Here is a 23,292-nt window from a genome sequence, read left to right on the forward strand (position 1 = left end):
GTTTTCTTCATATTTAATTATTAGGCGTTACTTAGATCGAGATATGAGAGCGTGAAATCAAATTTTCATTGGCGCCTAGTGAGAGCTTCCTGCCTATTGTCGGTGGACTTGTCCTGTTAAATCTGGCCCAAATAACATAATACTTATAACAGAATTTAGAATACTTCTGCCTCTTTAATAAGTGATGCCCTCATATAGGCATGCACAAACCGGTTTTTTTTTTATGAACCGGACCGGTTCAGAAAACCGGTTCGGTTCTGGTCAACGTAGGTAAAACTAGTTCACCTGAAAACCGGTTCAGTTCCAAAAAAATCTTAACAGATGTAAACCGGTTCGGTTCTGATCAACGTAGTCAAAATCAGTTTACCTGGAAACCGGTAACCGGTCCAATCCCAAAAAACTCTGAACATATGTAAACCAGTTCGGTTTTACCGGTTCAAAAAAAAAAAAAAAAAAAAAAAAAAAAACGGTTCGGCGCATATAAAGTTTTCTATTTTTTTTTTGTTTTTGGGCTAGTAAGTGTAAAATAGGAATGGATTTTTTTTTGTTTAGATTATATTGTTTTTTATTGTGTTTAGCCATAAAAATAATTAGGCTTCACAGTAGGTTTTGGGGGGTTGAATGAATTGGGAAGGCATAAAGCCTGATGGTGATACACACACATATTACATATACACGTCCATATATATGCGAAAAGGTTTTTTTTTCATTTTTTTTCTTTTGTTTCTTGTTTAATAATATACAATGTTGTAAAACTCACCGACTTTGCCTATTACTCCTCCGAGTACTCGCTACTCGGCCCCTAACCAAGGTGAGTTACAGAAATCCGGAGTACTCCCCAATCGGCCACTTACTGAACTGAGCAGTATTGCAAACTCAGCCAACTCGGTGGCTAATATGTATAATATACTTAATGATTTATTATTTAACAAACACATATGTGATTATTACTACATATATATCTTAATTTTCTAATAATTATTCACGAAGTGAGACCATTATATGTTTTTCAGTTTTTGTGTATTCACATATATCTAATTTTATTATATATTTCAATCAACTTATGATTTTGACATATATAAATTTCCTAAAAATATTTCTACATGAATTATCGGATGCCCCCGTATTTTGCATCATTGTGGATGATGGGAGCTAAGGAAGTTACACATATAATTCTTCGGAACAACTAGAAGGGGCAACAAACAATGCTTTCGCTTTTAGGGATAAATCTCTCTTAGATTCGGTTGATTGTACGAATCATGAAAGGAATGCAAATGAGTTATGGAACAATGTGGCTCGTTTAGGAAGTAGCCAAAGACACTCGAGGGGTGTCGTTTGGGAGGCCATGGTGTAACACCGTAAATTTCAAAACAATTTTTTTTATTTTATAAAAACATAATTCATTTAGTATTCGTAAAAACACCCATGTTTGAAATTCAATTCATGTCATACAAAAATCCTAAGATCTCATAATATAAAATCTCGTATGTGTGTACTGATCAAGCCGGCGCCTTCCCACGGTCGTCACTAGACCCTGAAACAAATAACACCAAACACTGTAAGCACAAACCTTAGTGAGTTCCCCAATATACCACATATAACACATATTAGCCACTCGAGGCTATAACTTTGTGGGTTCGTGCACCCAACTCTGTGAACCCTCAGGTTCTAACTCTGTAAACATGCACAACATAAATCACATAGAATAATGCAGTGCAACGCATAACACATATATAGCATACAAGCACTGTATCACATAACTCTAGTTACCTACTCAAGGTAAAGTATAGTGAGAAGACTCACCTCGTGTATCTCGATAACTCGCAAATCCCTGGAATCACTCGTGCTCGATCCCCCGAACTATAATCTTCCTATAATACAATATATCTCTAATTAGCACTTTTACAACTAAGGTTAACTAACCCTAACAAGTCAACACTGGTCAACTCTGGTCAACGGTCAACTTTGATCGGACTCGGCGAGTTTATACGCGTTCACTGACTCCCTCGGATCCTTTCTTGGCACGTCGAGCACTCCCCTAACTCGACGAGTTCCACCTGGCATGAATCGCAGGGCAACCACGACTCAACTCGCCGAGTCTCAAGAACAACTCGGCGAGTTCCGGCTTGACTCAACCCCATATTGACTCTCCCTGACTCACTGGGTTATCCCCCAACCCGGCGAGTCCACTCGCTGAACACTTTACGTAAAACCCCAACCCTACTCGCCGAGTCCCAAGAACAACTCGGCGAGTTCATGCCATGCACACACTTTTATTGACCTTCTGAGGTCAGATCTGCTTTCCCAAACCATAGATCTGGCCTTGCCAAGCATGAATGTCACGTAAAGTTCGAAACTTGACGCTTGTATAACCCCCACAAGGCATCAAAAGGTGATTTGGTCCCAAAAATAACCACCTAGGTCCAATGACTCCATAATAACCCAAAAAGCTCCAATGGTTAAGGTCTCTGGACCTCTTTGAGTCCAGATCCAAGGCACAAACTCGAAGAGGGACCATTTGCTTCACATAATCACTCTCCAAAGGGGTTATAAAACCCTAACTCTAAAGATCAACCCTATAACTGAAGGAGATTCGAACCATTACCTCAAAATGAAGCCTCTGGACTCTGGATCTGCCGGAATCTCACCTCCTCCTTGCTCTTGCCACCTTCCTCTTGCTAAACAAAGAATACAAAGGCCCAAAAGTGACTTCCTCTCTCCCAAAACGAATTAGCTCTCTTAGGGTTCTCTCAAGGGACTGGTAGCCGCAATGGGAGGTTATAAGTGCCCTTAAATAGGCTCCAAACCTGGAGAATTAGGGTTTCACTAAACAGCGTGGACTCACCGAGTCCACTCCTTGTACTCGCCGAGTCCAGACGCGAACCCTCGTCCAAATCGCGATCCTACTCGGCGAGTTTGAGCTCCAACTCTCCGAGTAATAAAAATATAAGAATGAATAATACCTGGGAATTCGGGCTGTTACACATGGTTTTCGAAGAACCATGGTGGTGGAGCTAGGTGGTCCATTAAGATTAAGCAAACTCAGAAAAGACCGATTTTGTTTATGCTTTATAAAAATCAGAGTACTTCTTTTAATAAAAATGATGTGGAATTTGTTCCCAGTAAAACGTGATAAATACGTTATCAAAGCATTTCCAAAGAAAAATATTTTTATGCATTTTAAAACATTTGGGATGTCATCGTTAATATTGAAACATAACCATAAACAGAACTTACATTCATTATCACTAGTGATTTATATCTCATTAATCTCTCACTGTAATGTGACTTCATATCAAAACCTGTTATATAAATAAACTGAGTGGGTCAGGTTGGAAAACCTGATGAGTACATAGGGTTTTCAACCCACAATAAATAAGTTTATTAATTTCATCAACCAACAATAACCCGATTATCCGTTTCCGTTATCCTCACATTACGTCCCTAAAACACCTATCATAAGGGACCTAGACTAAGGATCAACATTGGTATGGACACTAATGCTAAGGGGATTCATCAGCAATAAATGTCCTTAATGCAACCATGAGGGGGATGGAGTACACCCGGTGAACAAACAGTTCAAATAAACACCTATAGGTTGCGAGCCTGCTAGCGTTCATCAGCAATAAATGTCCTTAATGCAACCATGAGGGGATGGAGTACACCCAGTGAGCACACAGTTCAAATAAACACATAGTTCAAATAAACACCTACAGGTTGCGAGCCTGCTAGCGTTCCACTGGACTATCTAGAATAGTCTGTAGTCGTCATCTATACTCCGCTAGATGACTGGATCATCAATAACATCTATATCGAGGCCTCTCATTATTTTATTTTGTCACACAACAACTATTACATTTACCCATGTTTTACCCAACACATTTTGTAGATATAAAATACATATACAGTTTAAATCATTTAAAACGTGTATAAAAATATTTCACCCAGCATAGACAGAAAACATTCAGATAATATTCACACATAGCATGTAGTTTATATTAAATACTTCATATTTATATGTAAGATGAAAGTAACTATGCACTCACTTGGTAAGGTGGTGATTCTGAACTCAGACAGCGCTTCGCTTCTTAAAAAAAATAATTTCCTTTAACGAAACCTAGTATTATTACCACATGAGTTTAGTCTATTATTCGCCGAGACTAATTAATAGTCTAGCTATTATTACTATTATATAAGCGTTAAACAACACTTATATAACCCATAATAATAACCCAAATATTTATTATAAGTTCCTAATAACGTTACTATAAATAAATAAAAGCTATATTAAAAATAGCATATGCGTAGGTCACTTACAGCGGGTTTTATAGAAAATCGGGCTTTGCTTGGAACAGCGTTCCCGAGCCAAAAAGATCTTCTTCTTGGAGTTGTCAAGCACTCCGGGGCTTCCGCCTCGTGCTAGGGAGGTACCCTAGGCTTTTCGGGGGGTTTCGTGGCTAGAGAGAGGTTCTAGAGAGAGAGTAAAGAGAAGAAAGAATGGGAAAGGTGTGAAGATGTGACATCCCCAATTTCACGGCCAGAAAAGACCGATTTATTTATGCTTTGTTTTTAAAAATCAGAGTAATCTTTCAAAGAAAACGGTTGCGAAATCTATTCCCAAAACAAAATATGATAAGAATTTATCAAAGCATTTCTTAAAGAAATGTATTTTCATTATATAACAAAATCTCGGGATGTCATGTTCTGATACAGATACATAAGCATAAACAGAACATACATTAATTTACACTAGTGATTTACATCTTCTTTAATCTCTTAGTGAAATATGTCTTCGTATTGATACTCGTGATACAAAGAAAACTGAGTGGGTCAGGCTTTGGATCCTGGTGAGCATATAGGGTTTTCAACCCACAATGTTATATCATATATATATATATATATATATATATACACACACACACACATATAGAACTCACAAACTTATATAATTTCACCATATAAAAACAACTCTTATCCTACCCCATCGATCCCCACAACGACACGATCTAACTCTCGTGTCTAAAATTTTCCTGTTTACCTGATCCTTACTCACGGATCTAAAACTAATCTCTTCACCTGATCCATATTTTCGGATCTAAAACTAACCTCTTGGTCTGATCCATACTCCCGGATCTAAAACTGTGCCCAATTCATACTCCCGGACTAGGGATAATTTACTATACCTAAATCCTGATATGATCCATACTCCCAGATCTAATAACAAGTTTATCTTGTGTATTGATAGTATCATTCTCGAGATCCTTCTCGCAATGCATGTTAATGGGTTTTTAGAGTACACCGGTGAACACATCGTTCACAAACACCTATAAGTTACGAGCTTGCTAGTGTTCCACTGACTGTCTAGAATAGTCTGTGGTTGTCATCCCTACTTTGCTGAATGACGGGGGCCATCGTTTGGGTAAAGGTTTCACTCATTTTCCACTCGTCACCCTCATCCCAAGATCTATATCACCTCTTATCTCATTATCCAACTCATCCTTTTATCACACACCAACTATCTCATCTACCCATGTTCTACCCAACATATTTGTAGATATAAAATACATATACAATTTAACTCATTTAAGAACTATATAAAACATCCATTCCACACTCATCTCAAATAAACAACAATATGTAAACGCATAGCACGTATTTCATAACAAATACTTCATATTTATGTGTTAGAAGAAAGTGACTACACACTCACACAAAACATATATTTAATAAATTCAAACAATACTTGTATTAAAATCGTGTTATGAAAGTGACTATACACTCACTTGATCAGAAGATGATCGGGCAACACTACGGCTTGTAAAAGTAGTATTCTTCGTAGAAATTGTGATCTCTTCACACACCGGGCCTCTCGCGGGCAGAGCTTCGGCTCGGAAACTCTTTTCTTCTCGGGATCTTCGGAACTACGGGACTTGCTTCGTGTCTCGGGATGATACCGGGGCTTCGGGGGGTTAAAATAAGGCTTAGAGAGAGTATCGGGAGTGAGAAAGTGATAAAGTAGCAACCTAAATCGGTTGCCCTTCGATTTTTATTTATAGGGCTGATTTTATGGATTCACGTCGTGAATCTCAAATATTCACGTTGTGAGTTCAGTTGTCATCGCATGCGTATCACAAGTTGCGTCTGTCAGGCTCCAGAAGTCATAAATATTGAGTTCACATCGTGAACTCTGGCAGTTTTGGGGTTTCGCGCCCCGAACTTCAGAAATTCATAACTTTCACATACGAACTCCGTTTTCGATGTTCTTTATATTGACGCGGTAAAAGCAAGATCTACAACTTTCTTTTAGACTTCGTCGGCTAACTTTGACTTTATTTTTATTATTTAAATATTACTAGATTATGACCCGCGTAAAACACGGGGAACATATAAAAAATACATATAAAAGTATAAAAAGTTGGCACAATAGTTAAAAAGAAAGTAACAAAAATAGAATTAGTTTTATTGGTAACATTGAAAAAACATTGAAATGTCTGAATATCTATAACCGATGAAGGACCTTTTGTAAACAACGTTTTTTGTTTTATTAGTTAGACGACCTTGTCACATATGAGTACCTTCAATACGATTTTTTTAATTTATACTCTTCTTAGGTTCGGGAACCAATGTCAATTGTCTTTTTTCTTTCTTTTTGATGTATCAATTAATGAAATACAAATTGGCGCTACATTTGGAGCTTTTAGTGCTATTAGTCGATTTGTTAATGATCTTCCAGTAAGTTCATATGTTTTTCAAAAAAATTACAACTTTTTATATTTTCTTCGAGTTAATGTTTTATTGATTTGTAATAATAATAATATGATTGGTGTAGGAGGGTCCTCAAACACTTGTGGGAATTACATTTGACTCATTGCAACAAGTTATTCTTTTTTTTTTAAAAAAAAAATAACCTTTCAAAAAGAATTATTCCTTCAAGCTCTTTTGCATTTTTTATTGCAGCCATTGATTTTCTTAGTTCCAGACATATATGATGTTTACACTCCTCTCCCCTCTGATGTTATTGTTTAACTTTCTAAGGTGATGAAGTTACCAAAGACTGGTGTTGACAATCATTGGACATTACCAAATAACATAAATGCTTTTTCAAGAATCCTGTAAGTAAATCTACTTATAACTCAAGTTACGACAACACCCTTGTGTTTGTATGTCGTGTATTTATCATAACATTATTTCAGGGTATAAGTATCAATGTATACGTATCTCCAAATATAAGTCAATTTTAATCAAGGGGCAAAATACTCCTTTTTCTTGAGCTGACAAAAAAGTTTAACCTGGAGAACACAAGTGCGACCTATATGAAAACTGTCAAATGTCCTCTAGAATCTGAAATGTTATAAGTTGTCTTTGTAGTTGAATTATCTGTTATTTTTCATTTTCATTCAAGTTCTTTTTGGGATTAAAGAAAAGGAAAAACAACATAATTTCGTTGTATGAAAAAAATTCAGAGTACAAGGCTACAATTGGTATAAAACCCTAAAATGATAGCTCATAACATTGACCTAACTCATCTAATTTTGTATCATACACTAAAAGAACAAATAAAAGAATAAAAAACAATTGCAATGAAAACCTTGTTTTGTGTACCAATAAGTTGGCATAAAACTCAACAGTTCTTGAACATAGGAATAGTCTACTCTACAAAAATAAATTGGAAACTATAATAAGGAACCAGTTCGTGTACATATGCAGTCCATATTCAAATCCAACTGTCAGAGTATACCTGAAGGGCTAATTTTCTCATGTAGAGCATGACAAAATCACCGATGAGAAATTCATTTGGTGGCAAGTTAAAAAGATTTTTGAATGTCGAATTCCTATGAGGTGACTTCATATTGAGCTGTCAAAAAGTTACAATAATTCGTATAGATGTGCAATTCATAATCAATACTCCTATAATGCAAAAGGTAAAAGATTTTACAAACAAAAAAAATGAAAATAAAACGCCCTAAAAAAGAAGTGTAAAAGGGTCATTTACCAAACTTTAGATGGCTGCAAAAAAGCAACACTCTTTGTTCATACTTACTTCACACATACATCATTTTAATAATGCAAATGTCAATTTACCTATAAGGAAATTAAAAATAAATAAATAAGCCAAAACTGAGATCCTTTTTGACAACATATGCATCCAACTTAACTATATTGGATCTTGGAAAACAAATGTATTGGTTAATGCAAGTGAAGGATATGAAATTGATTTTCCAACATCCATTTTTGGGTAACATCCACTTTCATATCCCTTTTACACATACTTCGGCTCTCCTCATATGCGATTCTTGCTTCTGTTAAAAAACACAAAGTCATACAACCATATAAATCATATAAGAATTGCACTTTTAAAAAGCATGCATATTATGAAATAAGGTTAGAACACGTGTGGTATTCAAATGTAAGAATCTTAAGAATGACCTAACTACAAAGATTCCCAAGTATAGTGTCTCACGATTGGTTTTTTATTCCAATGAAGGGGATTGTATCGCATTACCTCGATGGTATATTATCTTAGAAAGTAAGAAATAAGGCCAAATGGAACTTGATGGTAAAACACCATTCTTTCGTTGGTTATACTGAAAAATATATAAATTTTATAAATTCTTAGAAGTGGATATATTTTGTTTTGATAATCAACCTTCTATACATAAAAATCCCAAATCTTCTCGATGATAAACTTTGATAGTACACGGTCATTACAATTTTTTTTTTGTCTCAATAGCTTAAGCATCTAATAACGGCTTAAGGATATGAATATAAACTAAAGAACTACATACAGTACATACCTAATAACCTCAAATGCTCCAGAGCTTCAAATATTTTTCTCACACCTCTTCTCTCAACCTTTTCATATTGACGGCATGTCTCCAATGGGTTGAAGCGCTTCAAGACTTATGAAATTGTTCATAATCTGTAATAATAACATAATATTTTAATCTTAATCCAAATATAAATTCTATTCAAGTACCTAAAAAACTACATTATGGTGTCCCTGCTTTACAGTATTAGAGAAATAAATAAATAAATTCATACATTTTTTGCAACTTTTTCATAATTTGCATGAAAAGATCTATCAATCTTTTTCTGGTCAAGGATTTAATCTTCCTCATCATACAAAAATCATAGCATATTAATAATTCATGATTCATTATTCATCCGAGCCAATTGCAAGGTTTCTAGGATGAGGATCAACATGAAAGAAACTGGTTGCTATCTACATAAAATAGGAAAAATATATTAGAAATTCAGTAAAAAAATAAAAGCAATTTTTATTTTTTTTAATAAGCGTGTTCATCCGAGTGCTGGGCGTCTTATTTTGAGAGTTTTTCTATACTCTTTTTTAGTCCAAAAGAAAAGTTCCATCTTATTTTAGAGGCAAAATTATAAAATTATCTACTTCTATTTTTTATGATCATACAGACAAATGTTGACCACTTTTTTATATTATTTTACCAACTACTCAATCAATCTGAACTCTGGATAACTCACCTAATATCTTTTGACGACAACTTCTTTGTCTATTCTATCGTTTTCTACAACTAAAAGCAAATACAAAAAAGAGATATATTTAACTCTCATATTACTTGTTCCATCACTAACAACAAAAAAATCTAGCAAGAAACATATTTGAAGATTGAATTGTTACCCGATGCAAATCAACTCCTTTTTTATTCCCTTTTTTTGTTTATCTTCATTTGCTGATACCATAAAAAATGGTATTTGCAAGATGGCGATAGATATTCTTAAGGTACTGAGTGAATGCCAGTCAGTTAACATCAAGAACACATATCATAATTGTGTTCAACAAAAACCAAAATCAACATCAAGATAGACCTGAAGAAAAAAGTAAGCAAACAAAAGCTATATATATATATATATATATATATATATATATATATATATATATATATATATATATATATATATACAAAATGGTGAAAAAAATGAGGGAAAAGAAGAAAACAGTAACAAAAATCGTATAAAATGCAAAGCAAGAGGTTGGAGTGGTGTAGAAAACAAACCTATGAATAAATCAAAAAGACAAAGGCGTTAACTGTGTGTATGTCATCTTTCTAGTTTCTGCAACAGATAGAAAAAGGGAGGCAAAGAAGGAGCGGCGATTCCCTTAATTCCTGAAAGCAAGGGTAGAAATTAGGTTTTTTCATCAAAAATGAGAAATAAACACCATAAATCCAAAACATAACAAATCTTTTATAAGTCATCGTGTGGAGAAATAAATAATTAGCTGGAAGAAGGAGAGCCCTAAGGTGAAACGCAAGAAATATAAAGAAATAGAAGGAGACGAAATGATGAGTAATTGCGGTTGTGATCATAAGATGAAAGGGATTCGAGGTTACATAAGGAGGAATCAAAGAGATAAGATTATGGATTGTCTACACATAGAGACATGGGATGAGAAATTGTATATGGATTCGAGGTCGTAGAAGAGATAATCGATTGAATCATTGTGAAAGAAGTGTACGCATCATTGAAATTAGTGGGAAAATCTTTATTATGTATCTTCCAGCACCATTGTTCTTTATATTTTCTTCCCTGCAATAAATTGAAAAGAAAATAATGACTGTGTTAGTGATTTTCAAACCAGAACAAAAGAAACGGATAATGAGGGATGAGGTTGACCAAATGATGATGTCATTAATAAATTTCTTAATTTTAAAAATAATTTTATTTTTGGTGAGATTTAATCGTCATTAATAGATTTCCTAATTTTAAAAATAATTTTATTTTTCGTTAGATTTAATTGTAATTAATAGATTTCCTAATGTTAAAAGTAATTGTCATTAATAGATTTCATAAAATTAGTGGATAAAAAAAAAGTTGATCAAATGATAATGTCAGCATAACGATCTAATGGTAGAAAATATATTATGAAACAAATCAATGACCATGATTGTTGAAACTGATGTCACAATGTTTCTCTTTTAATAATATTTAAATATTTTTAGTAGGCCGAGACAGGAAAACTACGTTATAAACTCGTAACTTCTTCATCTGTCGTCCATTTTCGTCTTTCTTTTCACCATTGAACTACAATCGAAAAGATCTTCAATTCTCGTTTAGATTGTTTCAGCTAAATATCGTTCGATCTTATATTCGAACTGCGGGATGTACACTGCTAAGCCGAAACTTCGAAAAATCATAACTTCCTCATACAAAGTCAGATTTGGGCGTTCCTTTCATGCACACTCTCGGTTTAACATATTCTACGACTTTTGTTTAGATTGCTAAATCCAAATATCGCTCTATCGTAAATTCACTATTTATGTCGCGCTTTATCGTGTCGGTGCTGTCGCAAAACTTTGAGAAGTCATAACTTCTTCGTTATAACTCGGATTTCAGCATTCTTTAAATGTACGAAATCCTTGTAACATATATTAAAGCTTAGTTAAGATTACTCCTTCTAAATATGGGTTCTATTTATAGGGTGAAAAATGGCTGAACTTGGTGCCACATGTCATCATCTAGTGGCAAGACTTGGAGAGAAAACAATGGCCAAGATTGTGCCACATCAACCATTTTCGCAGAGCACACTTCCGACTTCTAAAATCCGTAACTTTCACATACGACCTCTGTTTTTGACGTTCTTTATATCCACACGTAGGTAAAAATAATATCTACAACTTTCATTTTGACTCCGTCGGCTAATTCTCGACCGATCTTAAATTTAATAGTACGAGGAGATTATACTGTTAAATGTCCGCGTAAAATTCATAACTTCTACATACAAATTCTGTTTTCGTCTGTCTTTTTACCGTTGAGTTCCTATTAATGAGATATTCAATTCTCATTTAGGTCGCATAGGCCAAAAACCGCTCGATCTAAAATTCGAGTTTCGGGTCGTGCACTGTCACACCCTAAAACCATAAATGGCGGAAACATTCTGGGGCGGAGGACGTCATGTACAATATCACAACAATGAATAATAGTAAACAAGCAACAACATCATCCATTGCATTAATATTATAATTTCATACATGTGTGTTCTGTCAAAGTTATAGACACCAAAAATATACATATCAAAATAAAAGATGAGTCTTGAATGAACTCCATCTTCTCAAAAGTCTGGCACCTGTACCTGTTTAGTGGTGACCTGAGAATACAAGTTATTTTGAAAGCAAGTATCAACTTAATGTTGGTGAGATCATAAGTATATTAATGTCTGAGTTTGTATGAAAACGTTTGAAAGTTGTTTCTGTAAAATGTTTTGTACAATGTTTTGTATAATGTTTGAACTCTCCTAGAAAACCCTATGTTTCCTACTAACTGTAGCCTTCTACCAAGGCATCTCATGTTCGTATATATGTCTCTTGTTAGAGTGTGTGTTTCCCAAATTCTGACTATCATTAACCAAAAATATAGTTACCACATTACCGTGCATCGTGTTAATATTCACGAAGTGAATGTAAATGGGAAAATATTATCGCACCGTAGTATTTGTAATAAGTGACTACTGTGGTACTAACTACCTTAATACAAAAAGGTGTTTTCAAATAGCATGTGATCGACCTGTATCCTGCTACTAACTCTAGTAAAACGACGATGTAAGACGCTATAAGAAATGACATTTGACACCCGTAGACTTGCAAGTCCCACTGTAGCGAGCAGCAAGGTGTAGGATAGTCAATCCAGTATAGAACTATACGCAAACTCATACACTCTCCAATTAAGGAGATTCGGGATACAAGAACGGTTGTGGCAGGAAGTGCCATGACCCGCTCAATGGTTCACATAACTGCATAAACGTATATGTAATAAATGTGCTAATTGAAAGTGTAATCTTCCTCTATCTAGCCTGTGTGTACTGAAATGTTCTGCGTGTGCTAGCTGTAATGTACATTCTCTCTATCTAGCATGTATAGTAATGTATTGTGTGTACTACTCGAACTGACTCATGAATGAACTGACTCATTGTATGTTTCTTTGTTCTAGTTATAGTCTGTGCTACCCCTATGGTAACTTACTAATGATGTATCTGGTACGTATAAACCTGGAAGTGTACCCTTGCTACCCAAGGGTACTGAATGAACTGGAAGGACCTTTATGACTACATATGTACACATGATATATAATTAATATTTAAATGACCTTCGGACGGATACCCGATATCCCACCAGACCACATCTCAAGCGCGAAAAAGACATAGGGCGGGCAGGCCTTCCTAAGCCTTTTAAACATTTATTATATAAGTATACATACATAGACATGCAATTGATAATAAGTATTGTAGAGTTTAAATGAAAGTATTTGATAAGTAAAACAGTTTGTAAAACAGTTTGAAACAATACGGTTTGATAAACAGTTTGAACAGTAAGAAATCACTGGTTTTGTAGTTATTAATCACATGTGATTGATGTAATAACTATAAGTATTTAACTTGTATTCCCCCCATAAAACATTTAAAAACATTTAAATCATTGGTTAAGGGGTATGAACTCACTTGTGGTGAGTGGATTGGATTGAAGTGTCGGATACTGTGCTAGGTGGCAAACGGAGACTTGTTCACACGCACGAGCCTAGTTATCATATAATGAGCATATATATAACTAATTAGCCAAATAATAAATAATAAATTAAGTTGGGACACTCTAGAACATGAAAATACTTTGTATAAGTGTTATAAGTCCTAAGGGTTGCCTCTAAGTTGTTGTGGGACAAGGCTAAAGGGGTTTAGGGTTCCAAAGGCCCCTATATATGTGTTTACTCTTCAATAAACTCCACACAAGGAGTTTATGGTCGTAAACCCTTGAGTTTACGGCCGTAAGCTCTCAAACATGTTGACATTATTTGTTTTGAAGTGTTACTTGATTTCTAGAATAAGTTCTACTTGGTGGTTTAATCCTTTGGGTAGTTTAGGGCATTAATACACTCCTTTTAGGAATTTTCGGCCCAAAGACCATTTCCTTTAGATTTTACTGCCGTAAACGCTCATGGGATGGGTATTTTTATGCTTTCAAGTCCCAAGCACATGTAGGATAGTTTCTAGGCATTTGTTTTAAGGCTAATGAAGTCCCTAGGCACACTTTGGTGCCCTTGGTTGATGTTCACGGCCCAAGCACAATCATAGGGCCGTAAACTCTCAAAAGTGGGGTTTTTGGAGGTGTTTAAGTCCTTAATTTATCTAGGAGTAAACCTAGGTAATTGTCCAAAGCCTTAGGAGTGTTAAAAACACTTTTTGGTCCTTGTTTTTGGAGTTCACGGTCCAAGAACTCCTTGGGCCGTGAACACCTAAACTTGGGTGTTTCTTTGGTGTTTTCTTGTCTTAAATACACTTACATACCATCCTAAGATCGTTATTTAACATGCGGAAGGGACTAGACATCATATAAGCCTTATATAGGAGTTTACTCCCCAAGATGTTCTTGGGCGGTAAACTCCCGAATCTTGCAGTTGTGCTATGTAATCGAGGTTATTAAACATGTTATAAGCCATATAATGTAACTAGAGAAGGGTACTCACGATTTGGGATGAAAACCCGAAGATCCGTGAGAGAGAAATGACTTTTCTCTAGTTGGAATTGTCAATAATGAATGAATATCGCTCAAAATTTTATATATAGTCTTGAGATTTTTGGCAGAAAATATTTTATTCCCGTAATGAACTCTAATGTAATAGAGTTTTGGAATAATAGTGTTGCACAAAACCCTAGTGCGTCCACTCTCCTGATATCTCCTTAAGTGATAAATCCCGAAATACTCAAACTTCTACAGAAAAGTCTGAAAATTTACTGTGACTGTTAATACTTCTATTGACCTTATAAAGTTTGTACATAATGGAAATTTCAGGTTGTCACATGCACTGCTATGCAAAATCTTAAAAAATTCATAATTTCCTCATACGAAGTCGGATTTGGGCGTTTTTTTTTTTTTTTTTTTTTGATATTCTCGGTTTAACATATACTACAACTTTTGTTTAGATCGCTAAGGCTAAAAAATACTTTATCAAAAATTCACTATTTACATCTCCCGATGTCGTGCCGGTTTTGCCGTTAAACTTCGACGGGTCATAACTTCTTCGTTATAACTCGGATTTCGGCATTCTTTATATATACATAACCCTTGAGAAATATTCTACAACTTTGTTAAGATTATTTATTTTAAATAATCTTTTGTCGAAAAGTCGTTTTTGACCCCTAATATCTCTAAATTCACTAGCTCGGATCTGCGGGCGTTACAACAGATCCACATGATTAAGATAAAAAATCTTTGGGACATAACATATGTTATACTTAATGTCCAATCAACCACACTATAATGAAATGAGGTCTTTCACTCTTTTTTTATGATTACTTTAAGACAATTTGCACATACAAATAATGTTACTTTTTCATTCGGACTTTAGATTGTTTCCTTTAAAAACTATAAAATACAAAGCCTTTTTGTTTTTGACTAACATGGTATCTGATCATTTACTTGTGTGATTTTACATAACCATATTTTAAAGAGTCTGATTCCACCACCCTGTACACAAGAATATGCAAACATCAACTCCCAAAATTGAATCCACAAATACAAAACCCTACCATACATATACAATATTTAGGTACAAATTTATTTTTTATCAGGTTAATTCTTCCAACATTTTATTTCCAATCATGATATTTGAATCAAGACTTCATTGCAACTTTTTAAGAAAAAATTAAAAAATAGCAATGTCTTTAATTTATTTGTGACGTTGCGTATCAGATCATATTCCTTCCATATATGTGTTTTCCATCACATCATGGTGTTTTCAACTTTTTCTTATAAAGAGATTGCATCTTGAAAAGTCCTAATATTTTACCCTAATTTAAGAAAAATTTCAAAACTTAAATTTGTTTACAAAAAAACATGAATTACATGTAAAAATGACGATTTGATCAACTTTTCCGGTTTACCGATTTCATTACTTACCTGGTTTCATTAAAGTCCTATATTTTACCCTAATTTATGAATAAGTCTCAAACTAAAATTTAATGATGATTTCACAATTTTCTCTATGTAACACACATTTATCGGTTTCATTGTTGACTTTGACACCTATCATTAAATTAGTTAATAAGATGGATACCATGGATTATATAATGATAAATTTACTGTAAAATTTAATATTCATCTCATCGACTTAGTTATGACTATATATCTAGGTCAACAATGAAACAAATAAAATGTGTGTTTTCAAGAAAAAAACAACAGGAAATGAGTTGATGTCTGATGAGATGGATATATTGGGTTACATAAATTTAGATAGATAATTTGAAATTTCTTATAAACTTAAAAATGACAAAGTTGATGCTGGTTTATGTAATTATTGCAATGTTCGTTGGATGGATTTTATATTCCAAAAAATATACAATGCATTAGGATAGCAAGTTTTGTGGTAAACATATCATTATATAATCCAACATATCCATCTCATCAGCTCATTTAATAACTAAACATCTAGATCAACAATAAAACCGATAAAATGTATGTTACAAGGAGAAAATGGTCAAATCATCACCAAATTTTAATTTGAGGCTTATTCTTAAATTATGGTAAAATAATATGATTTTAATGAAACCAAATAAGTAATGAAACCGGGAACCGGAAAAAAAAAAAAAGGGCCAAATCACAATTTTTATGGTAATTCATGTTTTTTCTTAAACAAATTTTAGTTTGAGACTTTTTCGTAAATTAAGATAAAATTTTAAGACCTTTTCGAAGATTTCCCTTTAAAAAATCTACCAGATTATAGCATTCTGTTTTTTTACTTTGAAAAATCTTATTTATTTAGAGCAAAAAATTTGTGTTTTTTTATAACTGTTTGTATGGTGGATTTTTCATAGTATGATAATGTAATAGGAAAAAAATGGGAAAAAAAAAAACAAATCAATGAAAGTACATTTTTATTTCTTGTATTTAACCTTATTTCTTGACAGCACAAATTCCGTTTGGAACCTCCAATCAAAGACAAACAAACAAAATTTGTCATGAAATTAGTTTAAAGCCAAGTAGATGTTTATTCTGAAGCCATCATCATCATCATCATCTAAATGTAGAATAGATGTTTATTCTGAAGCCATCATCATCATCTAAATGTAGAATAGAAGTATCTGTTTAAAAGTTACAGAAATGGCATATGCACTACAAACTTGTTTCAACTTATGGTCTTTTGACGCCTTCCAACATCAAACTGCACATCCAATATGCCTGTTATGCCAGCTTCTATCTTTTGACCAACTTTGACTGGGCCAACACCTTTTGGTGTTCCTACTCAAATAATTCATTAAGTTTAGGTAACTACATTTCCATATTTTCTAGGGTAATTAAATGTGCATTCATTTATGCAACAAAATGATTTTTTTTTTTAAACAAAAACTCAAAACACGTTTAGAAATTTTACCTGTGAGTATGACATCGCCTTCAAGAAGTGTCATAATAGAACTAATGTGACTGATCAGAAACGGGATCTTAAATATCATATCTTCTGTTGACCCTTTTTGTCTTATTTCTCCATCAACCTGAGGGGTAAAACCGTAAAACACTAATTTCAACATATAAAAGTGGATTATTATTATGGAATGGAGGGGCTACCTTTAACCACAATTCCAAGCTATGAGGATCTGGCACCCTTGACAAAGAGAGCTGCAAATTATTTAAATATGTCTATTAATTATCAACTAATATAATAAGATAACAAAATCATAATCAAATTAACAATTTACCAGAAAAGAGTGTAGTTTCTAATAATTCTTACAATGGAGCTGATAGGTGTGAAAGTGTCCTGTCCTTTAGCAACAGTCCAGGGAAGACCTGCAGACTGCCATGTAATTACACAACATATTTAGTGAGAGTTTTACAACTTTTGTCTTAAAACTGTATTCCTGATAATTTCTTCCAAGTTCCAACTATGTTTGACATTCTTATAAAAAAGATTGCATAAACACATAGATAAGAATCCTGATATCAATAAGCTTGAGAATAACTGATTACCTTTGCAGAAGCCTGGATTTCCCTTGCAGTCATATCCAGTGCAAGTGCATAACCTAAAATGAAACAAGCTTCCAGCTATGAGACCTTTAAAATTCTAGAAAATTGAAGCAAGGTTGACATTACTCCATTGTATAAAGAATCTTCTTTTTGCTCCTTTTTTATTGTTTTGAAATTTGAATTGATTCAAAATAAAAGATAATTTAGTTTGGTTGCTGATACTTGAAAGTATGAAAATTTTATGAAACTGCAGGGTAAGAACAAGCATCAATATCACTCACTCCCTTTGTCTTACGCATTTAGACTCCCTATCTAGTGGCTGGCCTAGTTGATTCTTCTTTGACCACGGAATTTCTTTAAGGTCCTCTCTCCAATTTCTTGGATTAATTTTGTTCTATAGTGTCACCAATTAGTGTATACCCATTCTATTATGCAATGTACTGTACTTATCTGGAGCAGTCAATTTGTAGGAGATATAAGAAGAAGGGAGGCAAATGAACAATCGGAGACCTAAAATCTATATATAAAATTCTAGAAAACTGAAGGAAGGGGGATATAAGTTAATAAAAGCGCGTTACCTCCGATGTAATTCATGGCAGAAGCTTCAGGAACATCGCGAGCCTTTTTGCTAATAACGACCGCCAGCTCCACCTCGTGATCCAGCGATTCCAATGGATGCGGAACTTCGATCGTTCCCCCATTTTCCAAGTAGGAGGATGTAGGCTTCAAAAACAATACCGGCTCCTAAAAACACAAACACACACAGAATCACAATAATTAAATCGCATATCAGCTTCAACAAGGAGATGCAGAACCACATTAAACAAACCTTAGGGACGGCGTTTCCGAGTTCCTTTGCATGAGCGGCGTAATTACGGCCGACGGCGACGATCTTAGTCCCGACGCTTAGCAGTTTGTCCATACTTGTCAATACTTCTGCTTCCCCAACACGGATACAACAAAAGATATACACGGCAAATCGGCATCTTCAACGATCAGTGACTCGGTGGCAACTCAAACTCGCAGGTAGTCAAACTTTACTTGCTGTTTGGGCTTTGGGCCAACCCATGTTAAGTTTGTAAAAGCCCAATTTGAAGTTAAAAGTTGAACTATTGAGTCTGAGGATGATGGCTATATTTTCTTTTTCTTTTTTTTTTTGAAAGAAAAGTTCGTGTAGAATTCTTTATTTATGAAAAAATATGTTATGTTTACATAACTAAATGAACGAACACAAATAGATTTCTAGTTTTTTTAATTTATTTTCATGAACGTTTATTATTTAGTTTGCATTCATTTATTCTTGTTAAAGTTGGTAATTAAAATGTTTTTTTTAAATGTCTCGTTAGGAATTGTTTAGATATGAATGTTATAGAAGTTTGGGTTTGCAACATTTTATGTCTGTAAATATACGTATTCATTTATTGGTTCGTGAACATGTCTCGTTTCTGTTTGTTTGGGCCTTAATGAATGAATATAAATGAACAAAAACAAACTCATTTTCATAGTGAACAAACATGACAATTTACTTTCTTGATATCAAACACGGATACAAAAAATGTTACTTTATGATTCATATTCATTTATTTGTGTGATTAAACTTAAAAGAACGAATACAAACAAGTCTTGATAATATTTCATAAGCTGCTGCACCCTTTCGTGGAAATTGCAGAAATTTAGTTATTGCAAAGTACATCACATGTTCAACAGGAGACTTCCAAGAATGGAAATTGTATATCATCTTTATTAAAAACAAAACGCATTAAAAAAAGTAAAAACACACTTTTTGATTCAACAAGTTACAAGATTCCCGCAATACATTCATTCTCTTTTTCAGTTTTGAAGCAAGAAAGGTTCACACACAACACAAGAACATTTAAATTTAGCATACATTTATGTTAACTTACAAAGATGTACTCCACACATAATCTGTCTGCATATCTTTCTTTTTTTTTGGCCTAAAAACATGATTATGACAGATCATCGCATATGCAGCAACAACAACTCTGGTTTTTCAATGTACATCTTCCACTCTTTGCAGAAAATCGCAACATTTGCTCCATCAAGTATTCTATGATCAGCTGCTATATTCACCTGAATTTAATTCAATAAAAAAAAAAAAAAAAAGTTAATTTACGCTAATTGTCAACATATAACTTTTAAACATTATCCAAACAGGGTCTTACTGTCATAAGAGAGACAGGGTAAATGCTTCCATCTTCCCCAAAAGATGCAACTTTCTGAATTTTTCCAAGGGCAATTATGGCAACTTCAGGAACATTAATCAAGGGTGAACCAAATTTCCCACCAATTGATCCGATATTGCTTAGAGTTATAGTTCCACCAGCTATATCTGCAGGAGGAAGCTTGTTTGCCATTGCTAACTTTATTAGACGCGATAGCTCCTTAGTTATCTACAAAATAAACATAATATCATATAATAATATATTCAGTTAACTGATGTAAAAAATAACAATACTTTCATTTTTGCTTAATTGTGTAGATTTTTCTAACCTCCAATATGGAAAGAGATTGAACATTCTTGATGTTAGGTACAACTAGTCCAGAAGGTGTAGCCATGGCAATTCCAATGTTGTGAGAGCCTTTTAACAAATAAACAAACCACTTGACAGATTAATCAATTGAAAAATAAAAGCTAAAAAGAACATGTGAAATGGGAGAATATACACTATACAGAGTTACAGACCTTTTAGAGTGACTTCATAATTTTCCAAGTTGAAGGTGCTGTTGACTAATGGATGTGTGGTCAATGCCATGGATAATGACTTTATTAAGACAGGAAGGAATGTGAATTTAATATCTGGATCAGTATTCTCTTTCTGGAAAGCTGATTTAAGTTTCATAAGCCCATCACAGTTTATTTCTTCCACATAATGAAAATGAGGAACACTAGCAGCTGCAGTCATTGACTTAACCATTGCACGCTGATAAGCCCTAGCAACAAAGAACTTGACAACTTTAATAACATGTTTACTCCAATCAAATTCATGAAATTGTTTATTGTTTATATAATAATAATAATACCTTAGAGAGAATATCTTATCATGATAAAGTGATTCAGCCATCTCTTGAAGTTGTTCTTCAGGTCCAGACATGGGTTCGATAGAAGTAGGATTAAAAGCAGGTTTATCATCGATAATTCCTTTTTCTACACCATATTTTAGAACATCTTCTTTCAATATTCTTCCATGTTTACCACTTCCAGTGACATCAGCTAAATCAATACCATGTTGCTTTGCAAGACTTTTAACAGCAGGGGTGGATAAATTGTCATTTGCAAGACTCTTTCTGAGCTCAAGCTTGTGTTCATCAGACTTTGATCCATCAGAACCTACTGATGCATCATCAGAATCATTAAATGGAACAGCAGAATCATCAACCACCAACTGTAATAGAGTTTCTCCAACCTGAAATCAAAGTCAGATCAAAATTACTTTACCATATTTATGGAAATTGTTAATACTACTACTGGTGTTTTTACCTTTATAATGTCACCAGGAGCATGCAGAATCTTGGAAACTTTCCCTTTATAGCGGCTTGTTATTTCTATAGTTGCTTTATCACTTTGAACTTCACAAAGAGGTTGATATTCTTCAACATGGTCTCCCTGAAAAAAACAAGTTTAGTTTGAATGATTCAATTAAAGGAAAGGAAGATGTATTTATTGTAAGACCAAATCAAATCACTCACATCCTGGACAAACCATTTGAGGAGTTCACATTCTGCAATGCCTTCACCAGTTTGTGCTAAAGGTACATCTATAATGCCACCAGCTTGTTGACTACCCACTGCATTACTTGAAAAGTAGTGCCTCTTGACATTGTACAGTTTGTTCAACTACATAATAAAGTACAACCAAATCATTACCTTTTATGATAATTGTATGAAGTTTTATCAAGATTCAGATGAGAAATACCACTAATTTAATGGAATGCACCCTTGTTCACATAGAAACATGTAAAAGTTACTCCAAAAAGGTAATAGAAACATCAAATTAGAATGGGATGCACCCTTGTTAACACGTGTGTAGAGTTTAGTCACTAAAAGTGACTCATTTGACCAAAAAAGGTAATAGAGACATCAAATTAGAATGGGAGTGATGAATCTTTAGGAAAGATACAATCTGAAAAAAGATTATTAAGCGAATATTCTTCATCAAAAGTTCAAAACCATAATCCTTTTGGAAACAAAATCAAAACCTAATAGTTTCCTTGAATCTAGTGAGAAATTTTGAGAGAAGCAATTGCATAAATGTAGTTTCTTGTTCGATTTCGATATCTATGAGATCGAAAGAAGCCTATGCATGCACATAATTTAGATCGAAAACACCCACCCACACGTAGATGTAAGTTATGCCTGAAGCAATTAAATATTAACCTCTTAAAGCATATCAAATTTGTAAAAGGAAATTTTCAATTTATACTAACCTTGTAAGACCCGTCGAACTTTAACTTGGCAGAAGTTGGAGCTGCGGTTGAGAATTGGGTGATTGTAGGAGGCTTTAGCTCAGTAGTGGCCACCGCCGACGTTGAAGATGTAGAAACGAGATGACACAAGCAGCTCCTACCGGCATTCAAAGACCTTCCACGAAGAATCCGGCGAGATAACAGCATCTTGTGAATGATCCGACCCGATCGACCGGCAAAAATCGTCAAATAGGTTGTGAAAATATATCAATCGAGAGGTAAGAGATTCGATCAAAACATCGGAAGTTTAAGCAATACGAATTGCTTCATATGAACAAGATGTGAAACGATGAAAAGATGGATCGGAGTGTGACAGTTGCGTTTCCATAACAGCTCTTATATGGTCAACGAGCTCATGCCCACCAGGCACCAAACACCTTCTTATGTTTGTTTAATGGCACGACTTTGATAAAGATGGAAAAAGCTTTGTTAAACAACTCGAACGGTTCCAAAAATAAAATAAAAAATCATCTTGTTTTAGAGCCCGGAGATGCGCCGAATCCAGAAAAATGCATATTGATAAAATCAGATAAAAAAAAAAAGATTTGTAACCTGTGCTACGTCGATTCCAAAAAAAAATGGTATATGCCTTATTAAACGCTAAAATATGTCCGACCTAATTTTAGAATTAGAATCTTATACTTATCGAATGCCTGTTATGAAATTCTGTATCTCTTAGTTTTTGATCACCTTGATGGTAAAATGAACTTAGTAAATGAGAATAACTATAGCTTTAGTAACCACAATGAAGCAACACAAAGGATAAACTAGGCCTCTCAAATCGGGCCGTCGTGTCGTGTTTTTGTCTGACACGACACGACACGACAATA

General features: G+C 34.1%; 2 protein-coding genes across 3 annotated transcripts; both read right to left on the bottom strand.

The window, feature by feature from the left end:
* Positions 1-16,877: 16,877 nt before the first annotated feature.
* Positions 16,878-18,964, bottom strand: LOC145034726 (Fumarylacetoacetate (FAA) hydrolase family). 2 transcript variants are annotated; one of them, XR_013678191.1, is made up of 8 exons: positions 18,808-18,964; positions 18,557-18,722; positions 17,982-18,034; positions 17,746-17,808; positions 17,583-17,633; positions 17,392-17,509; positions 17,069-17,258; positions 16,878-17,037 (listed from the first exon to the last, which is right to left on the bottom strand). XR_013678191.1 is itself a non-coding variant. In XM_078983228.1 (7 exons), the coding sequence occupies exons 1-7, from the start codon at positions 18,898-18,900 to the stop codon at positions 17,146-17,148; spliced, it is 657 nt and encodes a 218-aa protein (XP_078839354.1). In that variant the 5' UTR covers positions 18,901-18,948; the 3' UTR covers positions 16,966-17,145. The 2 variants fall into 2 exon arrangements, 1 of the variants encoding a protein (XP_078839354.1); XM_078983228.1 differs by having other exon boundaries at positions 16,966-17,258; positions 18,808-18,948.
* Positions 18,965-19,737: 773 nt separating this feature from the next.
* BCE2 (2-oxoacid dehydrogenases acyltransferase family protein) lies at positions 19,738-22,943 on the bottom strand. Its single transcript, XM_078983229.1, has 8 exons — positions 22,424-22,943; positions 21,687-21,833; positions 21,478-21,603; positions 21,021-21,403; positions 20,683-20,930; positions 20,490-20,578; positions 20,162-20,389; positions 19,738-20,069 (listed from the first exon to the last, which is right to left on the bottom strand). Exons 1-8 carry the CDS (start codon positions 22,607-22,609, stop codon positions 19,956-19,958), a joined length of 1,521 nt encoding a protein of 506 aa, XP_078839355.1. The 5' UTR covers positions 22,610-22,943; the 3' UTR covers positions 19,738-19,955.
* Positions 22,944-23,292: the final 349 nt, after the last annotated feature.

This window comes from Lactuca saligna, chromosome 3, assembly GCF_052625555.1.
Source record: "Lactuca saligna cultivar CGN05327 chromosome 3, ASM5262555v1, whole genome shotgun sequence".
NCBI classification, from domain to species: Eukaryota; Viridiplantae; Streptophyta; class Magnoliopsida; order Asterales; family Asteraceae; genus Lactuca; species Lactuca saligna.

Coding starts and splice junctions, on each gene's coding strand:
- LOC145034726 (XM_078983228.1), bottom strand. CDS start 18,900: ATGGACAAACTGCTAAGCGTCGGGACTAAGATCGTCGCCGTCGGCCGT. Junction 18,723..18,807: donor TCGGAAACGCCGTCCCTAAG/GTTTGTTTAATG, acceptor TTGTGTTTTTAG/GAGCCGGTATTGTTTTTGAA. Junction 17,259..17,391: donor AGGCGATGTCATACTCACAG/GTAAAATTTCTA, acceptor TTATTTGAGTAG/GAACACCAAAAGGTGTTGGC.
- BCE2 (XM_078983229.1), bottom strand. CDS start 22,609: ATGCTGTTATCTCGCCGGATTCTTCGTGGAAGGTCTTTGAATGCCGGT. Junction 21,604..21,686: donor TCAAATGGTTTGTCCAGGAT/GTGAGTGATTTG, acceptor TGTTTTTTTCAG/GGAGACCATGTTGAAGAATA. Junction 20,931..21,020: donor GATAAGATATTCTCTCTAAG/GTATTATTATTA, acceptor CTTTGTTGCTAG/GGCTTATCAGCGTGCAATGG.